Source organism: Ooceraea biroi, chromosome 2 (genome assembly GCF_003672135.1).
Source record: "Ooceraea biroi isolate clonal line C1 chromosome 2, Obir_v5.4, whole genome shotgun sequence".
NCBI lineage: Eukaryota > Metazoa > Arthropoda > Insecta > Hymenoptera > Formicidae > Ooceraea > Ooceraea biroi.
Genome location: NC_039507.1, coordinates 14,763,795 through 14,776,911, shown reverse-complemented (window position 1 = coordinate 14,776,911; position 13,117 = coordinate 14,763,795). Strand labels below are relative to the sequence as shown.

General features: G+C 39.9%; 1 protein-coding gene across 4 annotated transcripts in view; it reads right to left on the bottom strand.

The window, feature by feature from the left end:
* LOC105284017 (kin of IRRE-like protein 2) overlaps nucleotides 1-13,117 on the bottom strand; it is a 238,108-nt gene that overhangs the window by 54,888 nt on the left and 170,103 nt on the right. For all 4 annotated transcript variants that reach the window (XM_011347192.3, XM_011347193.3, XM_011347195.3 and 1 more), the window contains exon 5: nucleotides 11,245-11,453. In XM_011347192.3, the coding sequence (XP_011345494.1) occupies nucleotides 11,245-11,453 (209 nt within the window). The remainder of the gene's footprint in view (nucleotides 1-11,244; nucleotides 11,454-13,117) is intronic.

Below are 13,117 nucleotides of genomic sequence, written 5' to 3'. Positions count from 1 at the left end.
GTACATAGTACATACTATATGTATATATTGAAAATAAAAATGACGTTTTCATTACAGCTATCAACTGCATCAATATCGTATTTTGCTGTTATGTATTCTATACAAAAGTGATATTAATATGAGTCAGCTAATGGTAGAACCAACTAAGAAACTCGAAGAAGAGAACATTCCATTCTGAAGAGTTCCATTCTTAAATAACTGGTGTTTGAAACTGTCAGAAAATGAACAAAAAGAATGAAACATTTCCAATATTTTTATAATAAATTTCATTGTACATGAAGCGCAAAATGAAATTTATTATAAAACTTAACCACTTTGATTTATAGAAAAATTTAGGTAAAAATGGAGAATAGGGGACCCACCTCCAATGACCTTGACCATGACATATGTTGTCAAGGTCACCCTCCTGAGTGACCTTCAAGAGGTTTTGCCGTCACTCGTTGTTTGTTAAAAAGTTATTAACAAAAGAAGTTTAATGAATAGAATATAATTTTACGATACCATATATGTTTCCGAAAGAGTATCTTTGATGGAATTTTAGCTTTACATCAGAAATAGGTTTGGATTAGGTTATATTTTCCATAACTGGAGCCCCGAACGTATACGCTCGTTTTCAGCCCGCCGGGATCCATGCCGTGTACCAGGTAATCAAAATCTGTACGGTGAAATTTGTTATGCTGGCTCTGCCGGGGGGAAGGGGCGAAGCTCCCCCCCCTCCGCCTTCCCGCGAAGCGGGCTGAAAACGAGCGTATGTGTCCGGGGCTCCAGTTTCGGAAAATATAACCTAATCCAAACCTATTTCTGATTTAAAGCTAAAATTCCATCAAATATACTCTTTCGTAAACATATATGGCAAAATTATGCTCTATTCATTAACCGTTTTTGTTAATAACTTTTTAATAATCAACGAGCGGCGGCTAAAACCTTCTGCAAAGTACTCAAAACGATGACCTGTAATATCTGCCAAAGTCAAGCTCTTGCTTGGCGTGGACAGCTGAAAAGTCGTCTAAAATCATTAGTAAACTTCTTTTATTAATAACTGTTTAACAAACAACAAGCAACGGCTAAAACCTCTTGAAGGTCACTCAGGAGGGTGACCTTGACAACATATGTCAAGGTCAAGGTCATTGGAGGTGGGTCCTCTATTCTTCACTTTTACCACAATTTATTACATAAACCTGTAAATGCATACATCCATTCTACCACATCAAGACTAACATGTTTTTCATATTAATAATGTGTGCAGTCGCTACCGTTGTCAATAATTGCCTAATCATAAACATCTTCGAGGTTATCACTTTCCACTAACTTTTTTTAGTGTATTCTTGCGACAAAGATTTCCATATCAGATGAATTTCTATATCAGATGTATTACTAACAAGAGAATCTCTCGAACCCAAAAATTTCGACACTTAATTTCACTTGGTGTAAATGTAGGTTAGGAAAATAGATGAATTTTGAAATTTTCCGTTGTGGCTAAAAAACGATGTGAAGGGGTGTAACCATTCTTCAAAGATATAGATGCTTTCAATTTTTTTCAATTATCTCGTAAACCAAATAAAATATAAAAAAATACAAAAGTTTTATAGAAAAAATAGCTCTATTTAACAACCTCTATATCGCTGAGTGGTGGTTTCACGCCTTTAAACCGTTTTTAGCATCAACTAAAATTTTCTATATTAATGTCTTTATTTAATCTATATTTATGACAAATTTTAATAAAATTAGGATTTTAGCACAATACATGTTTGTCATACAAGAAGTACAAAGGGTGAATTCTTGAAAATATAATACATTTTTTCGAAAAATGAATGGTGTTGTTAAATACAGCTATTTTTTCTACAAACAACTCTTTTGTATAAAATATTTTTAAATATTTTATTTGATTTACGAGATATATTGAAAAAACTTGAAGCCTCTGTATCTTTGAAGGGTGGTTTCCCACCGCTTCACTGATGTGAGTGGAGAGAATGAGGTCAGAAAGCGTGTGACGATTCACGAGACCATTCCCACTCCAGCCCCCCTGCATGCTACAAAGCACGCTTTCTGGTACTGCTGCCTCACTGGGCCGTAACCAACGAGCGCGCGGCCCTCCTACTGACGGCCTCGCTACACGAGCCGCGCTAATGCATGTACTGATTCGCTAATCTTGTTTTATTAATACTATAACTTGAAATTTTACGTGGTTGTTTGCAAAATGGTATAAGACTTTTTAATTCAATTTGACGAGATCTACCTGTGGGCGAAAGGTTTTTCGCCTTGTGTGGGACACCCTGTATATCTATTGCATTAGCATTTCTGTTATAACGCGTTTATAATAAATTTTAAGAAAAGTTATCTAGTCACTTTTCAGAAAATAAGGTAAATTTTCTGAATTACATAATTCACCGCAGGCAATTTACCTTATGCTAAAAGAAAAGTATTTTGAAATATTCGACGTATTATCCGATAGAATACATAACTTTGATCAAAATCGATCAAAGTTCAAGATTGATAATAATGCTTTGACACATTTTCCCAATTGACAATGAAATTGTAAACGTTTCACGTGAGTTATTAAAAACTTCCAAGTTTTTTTCGCTTTCCTCAAATTTTTCCTCAAACCAAAACAAAGATACCTATCATTCAAGAGATATTCAGTAAAGTTTTATTATTTTAATTGTTGATGCTTTGAATTACGAGTATTATCGTCAAATTGCAAACAAGCAATCCGGCAAATGCACTGGCATTGGTGAGAACCGTGATTCGCCCTTTCGCGATTCGTTTTCTCGAACGCCTATAAAACCCGCCGTATTGTTTTGTTCGTACGAGGAGAAGAAAGGATCGACGAACGAAAAGGCAAAAGATGAAAAAGTCAGGCAGCTTGATGCGCGAGGGCTTGTATCGAGTCATCATTTCCATCCGGGCGCGGATAGCTGGCACGGCTGTTCATTTCATGTAACAGCGATTCCGAAATACGCGTGATGGACCAGGCGCTGACCCATTCAGAAAATTTCAGCCATGGACTCTCACACTCTCTCCTTCTCTTTCATATTATCCTCCTCCGTGTCGATCGCTCTCGCCAATATGCTCTTTCTTTCTCGAATCTTGCGCGCACGTATCTGTTTCCATGCTTCGAAAAGAAGCACAACGTAAGCACATCTATATCGGAGATGTACTATTTGTAGCATACATTTTTTTCTATTATAAAGAAAATATTGCAAAATCGACAATAAATAATTTCATCGGATATACTGACAATGAGTTTTTAATTAATACTATTATGTATAATAATAAAATACTATGAAATATAATAATAAAAACTTAATATATATTGGGTCATTAAGTATGAAACTTTACAAATGTAAAAGCGCCATCTTTAACATTTGTTATCTCAAATTTGGCGCCAGACGTCAGTATCAGGTTAGGTTAGTGTGATAGATGTATGTTCGCTCTTCAAATGTCATATTTGTTTGTTCAAATATCTTCATTAGTTTTATTGGTGGATTCTTTTTTATAGAACTATAGAAAAGTCCAAAATTCGTGTGATTTATGAATATGAGTTCCGCCGTGGAACCACAGGGTCGGAGACAGCTCGTAATATCAACGCTGTATTTGGTGAAGGTTCAACTACTAAAGCAACGGTGGGCAATTGGTTCAAAAACTTCAGAGATGGAGATTTCAGCCTCGCTAATGAGCCACGTGGAAGACCAAAGACGAAGGTGGATAATGATCACTTGAGAGCCGTAGTAGAGTCCGATCCATCTCAAAGTACACGTGAATTAGCATCGATATTCAATGTTTCCATACCCACCATATTGGTTCATTTAGCTGCAATTGGTAAGATAAAGAAGTTGGACAAATGGGTCCCGCACGAATTGACCGATGCGCAGCAGGCGCAACGTCTAGAGGCTTCCCTTTCTTTGCTTTCCCGTCACAAAAATGAATCTTTTTTTAATCGAATTGTGACCTGCGATGAAAAGTGGATACTCTACGACAATCGTAAATGCTCACATCAGTGGTTGAACGCTGATGAACCACCGAGACATCACGCGAAACCCAACATTACACAGAAGAAGCTTATAGTGACTGTTTGGTGGTCCAAGTCAGGTGTTATCTACTACAACTTTATGAAACCTGGTACATCGATATCGGCTGAAGTATATTGCAAGAAACTGGACGAAATGATGCAACAACTTGCTATTAAACAACCGAAATTGGTCAATCGGTCAATGCCAATCCTGTTGCATGATAATGCTCGACCGCATACTGCACGACTGACCGTGGTAAAGCTACAGGAGTTGGAATTGGAAACTCTCCGTCATCCACCATATTCACCAGATCTATCACCTACCGACTATCACTTCTTTCGGAATTTGGACAACTTATTGGTAGGAAAATTCTTCAATTCTCAACAGGCAGTCGAAACAGCCTTCCGCGACTTCATCGATTCCCATACTCCTAGCTTCTATAGTAGAGGCATAGACCAACTACCACTAAAATGGCAGAAGTGTGTAGATAACATGGGCGTATACTTCGATTGAAAATAAATCATGTCCATGTGCAAAAAAATGCAAAAGTTTATGTTCTATTTGTAAAGTTTCATACTTAATGACCCAATATTTACAATAGATTTTCTTATCAAGCTTTGTTGCTATCAGTTTCTTACCGTCACCGAGATCTACTTGATTTGTAGTCGAGCGAGCAGACTAACAGACGGAATTATGCACAGCATGCTCGATATCGAGCGCTCATCGAATGTTTACGGAAACGGAGTTTCTCGGGCCCGGATATCCGACGAAACTTACTTATGCGCGGCAGCTGGGACCATTAATGCCGTCGCGGGGATGATTTTGCCAGGGGCGAATCTCCGAAGAGTTTTCCTTAAACTCGATTACGCGGTGTGTAAACCCGGCGCGTTTTACCGCGTCACGCCGAAATATCGATCATTTGAGAGATCTTTTATTCAGTCGAGAGCTCTAACGCTATTTCCATATCTGTCCGCGTTGCCGCTCGAAGTTTACTCAAGAAACGGCTGGAGAATTACGCGCGAGCGAGTGACACTCGCTCACAAACGCCAGCGCTGGTAAGCGCTGTTTGTCGTAAACGTTGCGAGAAAAGACGAAAATGGCTATTTTTAGGAAGCAGGACTACGAGAGAGAGATTCGAATGGGTCAATGAATACCCATTCGACCATATTTCGGCCAAGTTCCGTTCTCTCGGCAAATGAAACCTTCAAACAGTTCCGCTTTCACAGAATGCAAGTGATGCAATTGGGAAAAGCCGAGGGAAGAGAAGAGTAAAGTGAAGAAAGTGCTAAAGTTACTGAGTGCACGGCGGATTTCTTCCGTTACAAATGGAGTTCGATAATTCAACGTAGTTTGAATTTATCTCGTAAGTTTAAGAATTCTGTCGTGCTTGTCAAATGCGAAAAATTTTATTGCATAGTCGTGTGTTTCGTGCTAAAAGTTTTGCGAAAGAGCTGTCCAGATCAAATGATACTTTTCGCGATGTACGATCGCGAATTGTCATTCGCGAGTGACTGAGTTAACAACTAAATGAAGAAATGGCACGCTCTGTTGGTCCCGCAGTTTTCCCCATCATCCGAGCCAACGGGGACTGGTTCGAGCTTGTCCGCTCAACGTACGCTGACCGAAATATGCCGTAACCAAACTGCTGACCCGTTCGTGGTCGGTTGTGCACGCTCTCTGAAAAGCTGCGCCGACAGAATGCACTCTCGTTAGCGAGGATAAATTCCCGGCTCGCTCGTCATCGAAGCGGCATCGGCACGGAATGCACCGTGCTTTGAGGCGGACTTTTCAATTTGCGCTGAAAAGTCCCGCACTCGGCTAATACTCGTAATCAATACACTCGGCCTAGGAATACACTGTGCCGCAATCCCAGGTGGTCGGACACACGAGCGGATGGGAACACAAGACGTCCCCAAGAGAGGCTCATGATGGGGCTCAAGATCGAATTTGCGGTGCAAATTATAAATTACGGGTCGCGAGCCTCGAAATTGGATCAGGGGAAGTGGAAGAGATGGGGCGCAAGCGGAGAAAACGACGTTGCGAATGATATTAGGAATGGTAACGGGCGAATCAATATTTTATGTTGCCGCGTGCGTGATCGAAATCGCATGCCTCGATGGGACGCGTCCAGGTGTACGTTTAATCGGCGGATGACGTGTATCGAAGCGCAATTACTGCGATGCAGTCGTTTAACGTCCATGTCGACAAACGATTAGAGACGTTTTAATTCGGTGATCGCTAGTTTGTAACACAATTAATGCAAAAAATAATGCGTAGAATGAGGGGCAAAGAAATAACATGAGTTTAATGTGAAAAGAATAGAAGTTTCAAATAATACAAGTTTCACGAAATGTTGTTCTTTTATAATTGTACATGTGTATTTCCTCTTCATTTCATTACGAAAGAATTAATAAAAAATATAGCCGCGGAAAAAGCGCGAGCTGCACGCACCGCATACATACGCGCGCGATATTTTTTCATATCCGACAAATTAATTTGTAACGTGGGGAAAGATGAAACCTGCACAGATCCAAATCTGGTTATTTGGTTACCACATTAATTACCTGATACCATTCTAACGCAACTGTTGGCTAATTAATGTTACATAACATTGAATTTAACAACCGGCTCGTTTCCAGGATTCGTATGCGATTTTCCAACGGAATCATCAAATGATTTTATCATCAAATTCCTTTCCAGGAATGTTTTTTACTAAATCATTCTGAATTTAGTAAAGTATTTCATATTCTCGTTAGTAGTTGTAATCGTGCGCAAATTGTTACTTGATGGTTCATTCTTTTTTCATCATATCAAGAGGAATTATTAACGGTAGACGTTTTATTTAACCACGAAGCAAGCATAATGTTTCAAAAGTTACGTCAAAAAGCATACCGTTCGACTGCTTTTTGCTTGCAAAAGAGGAGGAAGAATCGTGCGTTGCGAAATGTTTTTGCGAGCGCAAACGCACATCGGACACCGTTTAATGTGCACATTCGATTTTACTAACTACCGTTCGATTGTAGATGTACAGAGACGCCGAGCGAAGCTAAAATCGATACTCATTTGGCCGCTGTCCCCCGCAGCACGGTTTCGCAAAAAGCGTTAAAATCTGCCTGCATGTTCAGCCGGGCATCGAATTGTCGATAAGGTTAAAACGCATGACATCACGACGTACTGATTTGAGGGAGATTGATGAGAGGGTGGAAAAGAGAGAGAGAGAGAGAGAGGAAAACTCGTGGTTTTCCAGCGCGCGTGTATTTGTGTACGTGCGCCACGTTTTAAATCGGTGCATCGTTGGGGATGGTCAGAGATGCGAGACGGTTTGAGGTCAGTGTGTTATACGGACACCCCCGCGGTTATAGCGATTCTCTTTTTACCGAATCCGTTTTTCACAAGCCGCCGTTTCACCGGCCGAATTGTTTTCCCGCAATTTGCCTGAAAAGCGTACGGTAGCACGTACGCCAGGCGCGCTTGCCTAACTTTTTGTCAAATGGATTTTTGCACTGATAATATCGGCTGATAATACGATTCGATAACAATCCGAACACCCCGGATTACTTATCTCGTGTATATCAGAGTGCACAACATCGGTTTTTTTATTCGTTGCAGAGTAGGCAGAGAGAAGGGTTTTTCTTTTCCAGAATATTCCTGAATTATCTAAATTAGAGAGTATAGAAAAACAAATATTAAATTGATACAATATTGAACTAATAAATAGAAATTAATTGAACGGTCGCAAAGCCTGGAATCGTGACAGCTTTAATTATACCTTCTCCAATCCTAATATTAATGCGTAAAGCTCATTCCCCTTTGGGAAGATTCAACATTCATTCAGCTGTCATGTGATTTAAATTGATCGTTGACACATATCGGAAATGTACAAAAAGTAAAACTACGTTTACTGGATAATTTAACACCAGAAATATAATTCTGAATGTATTTTTGAATGTACACTATTACATGATATTTTTTGGGGAAGCAAGATAAAATGAGAAGAGAAGATTGTATAAATCGAGATCGTAATAGATATATCGAAGAACAAGAATTAACGTGAAAAGGCAAATAGAAGTGCCAATTATACAAATCAAATGTTACAGTTTTGGCGGAAATTTGAGCAACTATTTTTCATCACGACTGGAAATGTATTTTTACGCGTGCAGGTGGCGGCTGAGATGGGAGACGTCTATTAAGCTGACACAGCCACTTTAGCACAATCAAATAAAACATTCATAGAAATTTAGTGCTCTTTTGTTGCTAATTTGTTGTTCTATTCCGGATTTTGTTGCTGCAGCCATTTTTTAAAACACAGTGGCTGTGCTGGCTTAAGTTTAAAGTTAGCACAGCCATATTAAAAAAATTTTTTTAAATAAAAAACAAGGCATAATTATTTAGTGTTATTTTGTTGCTAATTTGTTGCTTTATTCACAAATTTGTTGCACCACCCTTATCATCGGAACACTACCCTTAGTTTAACTATTGCGCATTTAGCACAACATCCTAGAACTCGAATTTCAGGAAAAATTACGACGGATTATGTTATTTCGATTTTGTTGCTTTACATTTTCGTCAATCCCGATTTTATTGCTCCACCCCTATGAGCAGAAAACCACCCCTAGTTACACCTACCCAGCACAACACATTATAACTCGAATTTCAGGAAAAATTACGACGGATTATGTCATTTCAATTTTGTTGCTTTACATTTTCGTCAATCCCGATTTTGTTGCTCCACCCCTATGAGCAGAAAGCCACCCCTAGTTATATCTACCCAGCACAACACATTATAACTCGAATTTCAGGAATAATTACGACGGATTATGTCATTTCGATTTTGTTGCTTTACATTTTCGTCAATCCCGATTTTGTTGCTCCACCCCTATGAGCAGAAAGCCATCCCTAGTTACACCTACCCAGCACAACACATTATAACTCGAATTTCAGGAAAAATTACGACGGATTATGTTATTTCGATTTTGTTGCTTCACTTTTGATAGCTGTAGTCGAATTGGTAAAGACGTTATGGATTGTAGGGAGATTCATGTTCGAACCCTGGCTAAAGAGAGATATTTTTGGCAATAAATTGGTATTAAAAGTAACGGAACCCATGTAAAGCTGGACCCCCACCAACACCAAAAAAGTTCATAGCTATCAGAAAATTTAGTGCTGGTTATGTGCTAATTAGTTGCTCTATTCCCGATTTTGTTGTTCGAATCGTTTAGCAGGAAATTGCGATCAAAATGGGGGTTCCATCTTAACGTTAAGCCGGCCTCTCCCATATTGAAGAAACTATATAGAGTGCTCGAATCAACAAAACACTGGAATTTGTTGCTATTTTGTTGCTCTAAGATAGTGTAAATTAATTTAAAAATATAATACTGTTTAAAAGATACTAACATCCGCGAACAAGTACAACGCAGCGCGTCATAACTCTACCGACAAAACTCATTGCAAGAAGGTATTGCTAAAAATTGCTAACCATAAAACACTTTTACATGAATAAATATCTACAATAATTAAACCACAACTAAGTTAAATTAACAATTATTAAACAAAAATCAGGCAATCACAGACTAGGCGCTTTAGCGATGAGCTAAATTACTTAAAAAATTTGTTGCTCGCAAGAATTTGGTCTTAAACTGTTCCCTGCATCACGGGCTATCGAAAATGACCAAAAACTGAATTTGTTGCTAGTTCCAAAATGGTAAAGCAGCCGCTATATATGTATATGCTCCTGCACAGCCGTGTGTATACTTGATCATATAAGAGGCTATTTTGTCACTTCGTTAGCAACAAATTCAGTTTTGTTGTGACGTAGATGGGAGAGGAGTTCCAGCGCTGTATATTTTCCCTCTTCTTCCGCCGTTTCCATTATGCATACAGCATACTTGATGGTCGGCAGGGCTATGCGAGAAAAAAAGGTGAGGCGCAACCTTAATCCCGACCTGCTCCTCTGTTTCCTTTTACGCATTTTATTTCGAGATCTCCCTCAAACAAAGCAGCTCTCCCTCGGGAGCATAAGCACGCGTAATCGGACGGTATTTCATTCCGCATTGAAAAACTGTTTACTACAGAGAATCACATTTGAGATTTCAAATATGTATCAGTTAATGCATTCGCGTTGAAGATTCACGTTCCTAATGTGAATAACGCGTACGTAGCACGCACCGTGCTCGAATATCAATATCATACATTTAACGCAAAAATTATACAAAATTTGATACCTGTGAATATCTGATGCATTCATCGAGAATTTATCATATATTATTCCATCAAGCTTTCAGATACGAATATTGGAAACATAATTACTGTTATTTACAACACATCTTTTATTGCATTCTTCCGTTTGCTTCTCGTATTACTTTGAATAATTAAATAGATAAATCAGAGAATTATGGTTTACAAATAAATTATAACAAAATTATTTAAATTATTATGAAAGAGTCGTGTATGCATGTGTGTGTGTTAATTTAGATCTACTCTAAACATAACAAAACTAGTATAACAAAAATAGTATATAATTAATAAGGTATAGAAAGATAATAATAATTCATAAGGCAGTGTTTACAAAAGTTGATTTGGCGCAAATTTCTATATTATCATTGTTTTAAATAAATCTACACACGTTGCAGTATAAGATATTTTAACAAACGTAAGTAAGCAATGTGGTTATAAGAATCTTCTAAAACCTTTTGTACGGAAGAATACTGGACTAGACAATGAAAAGAAGCATATACATATGTATAAACCGGTCCGCGGACTGTTCTTTCACGCAGCTTAATAAAGCTTTGTTTAAAGAAAGCGCTATTAGTACATTCGCGCCACATCGTTTGTGCACAAAAATAGAAGCGAAAAATTAAATAAGAATTTAACTAATTATAAAATGAGAAACAGTAGAGACCAGTACAAACTCCGAACGCACGGGTATTTCCACACAAATCATCTTCAATCTGAATAATACAATGCAGACGTAGTCATTAGTCTGGGAATACAATTTAATAGTAAAAAAGTAGCAGAAAAAAATATAAAAATGACAATAATTTTATATGAAAGCAATCTAAAAATGAGAGCTATACAATTTTCTGATATTTGCCTAGAATGCTATTGCTTTTGCACCTTCGCACGCACTTGTCTTCTACTGAACTCTACCGTTTCAGCATCAACGCGAGCCTTTCCACGTTTTTATAAATCTAATTAGCCCTTTTCCAAGGCTTGGCAAGAAATCGCTTCTACTTACATCGCACGTCGAATCTCACTTCGGTGCTGGACGACATGGTGGGATTGGGGTACGTTGGATGAATGGCGACACATCTGATCGACTGGCCGTAACGTGATCGCTCCGCCAGAATATCGCAAATACTGTAGGTCGCCCAAGTGCGCGGATTATCAGCCTCGGTTAAGTTTACCTGGGGCCGTAACATCCTCAGTTCGGTTTCACCCACGTACCTATCGCCCCGAAAATTTGCATTTCCAATGGCCGTTCTGCAACAACCCTTACTTGCTCCCCCTTCGACACCCTCTTCCCCACGTCGTCATCTTCTGCGGGCCACGCGCGACTCGCTTCACCTCGCGCACGCGTTCCCCATTTCGCGTAACCCTCCGCCTGGTCAACCCTCTCGCTCCCCTCCCTTGTTTACCTAATCCGTGCCTCGTTGAAAATTATTTCGAGTTTCACTTTTCAGGAATCTTCAAGTTTCGCGGCCACTGCGGCAGATGTACGACGGCACTCTCGTGAATTAAGCCTCCCAGAGTGCTCGGTTATTGTAACATGATACGAATGAGATATGAAAACGGTATATCCGTCCCATCTTTCGCTTCTGCATTTCCGAACAAATCCGTATTCTTGCAAACGGCAAGCAGCGAGTTGACATATTTCTGTTGTGATGCATCAGGTCGGTTCAACATTAAATTTATCTCGCAAATTATCCGAATCTTTGTGCGTCTCTCTCTCTCAAGAAAATAACGTGTATGTTCAAAGTCTCTCTGAAGCTTCATAACCAGAGAGAGAGACAAAACCAACCGCCGGTATACCAACAGAAAGAGCGACTCTCTTTAACGATGATGAGTTATCCAACGTGAATAAAATGACGTGAAGAAAGTACGAGTGCCACAAAGCGAGACGCTTCGAGCGTAACGCGTAACAAAAGATTAAACAATACGGAACTGCTTGCAGTCGCAGGGAACGATAATTAAATACGCAACAATTACCACGACGACCACTGCGTTCGTTGAGAATTGTGTTTTTGGAGAACAGAAATTCGACGTGCCCTTGGCGTCGATTGTACAATGGTATCCTCTCGGTCTCTCCGTTCGGTCATAATTAACACGTTTATGCATACACATATTCGCGCTGCGCCGCGTATGTCAATTAGGATAATTCCCAGTGACTAAGTGAGTAAGTGAGAGCGGCTAGAAGCGACTGGCAGCGGTCGCCTTGTCAAGGGACCTCGTCTGCAGAACGTGAAACGGCGTCCCGGCGCCCTACGGTGGCGGGGCGCCCGAAAATTGCGAAGTTCTCGAACCGAGAGAAATTGCTCTCCTTTCTGCGACCGCATCGTTTGCTTTCGTCGTCAGTTTCCGTCGTAAAACCATTAGAGCCTGTTCCCGCGAGCTCTTTCCCGAACGAGCGATGCCGGAATCCAAGGGAAACCCGGGCAAAAATTTTGCCGTGTACCCACCCTCCGTTCACCCTTCGCGTGAGACTCGCGCCGGTGTTTTCCCGTGGCACGGAATGCATCGTGTAGCTCCTTAACTTCGTCCGGGCACGTTGCAGAATGGATCATGATTATTCATGGGCCCGCGTGTTCTGCTATCGACAGCGTCCTCGATGCATTACGTGGAATCTTCGAGCAGCGGGAACAAGCCCAAAGTGCTTCAACGACGACTGAAGAAGGTGGGGTGCGCCAATGGTAGCAGGTCCCGCGAGAAATCGATAGTAACGATATATATTTTGATTACTTGAGGCAGTCCGTTCGATCATCGTGTCTGAGAGAACTTTCAAACACCGGGAAGACCAGGTATCACCAGGAAGAGATTTTTCGAGGAGAGACATCGTCCTCGAAAAAGAGAAAAGGGATTTTAAATTAAATGAGTAAGCCCGATGTTGCGAA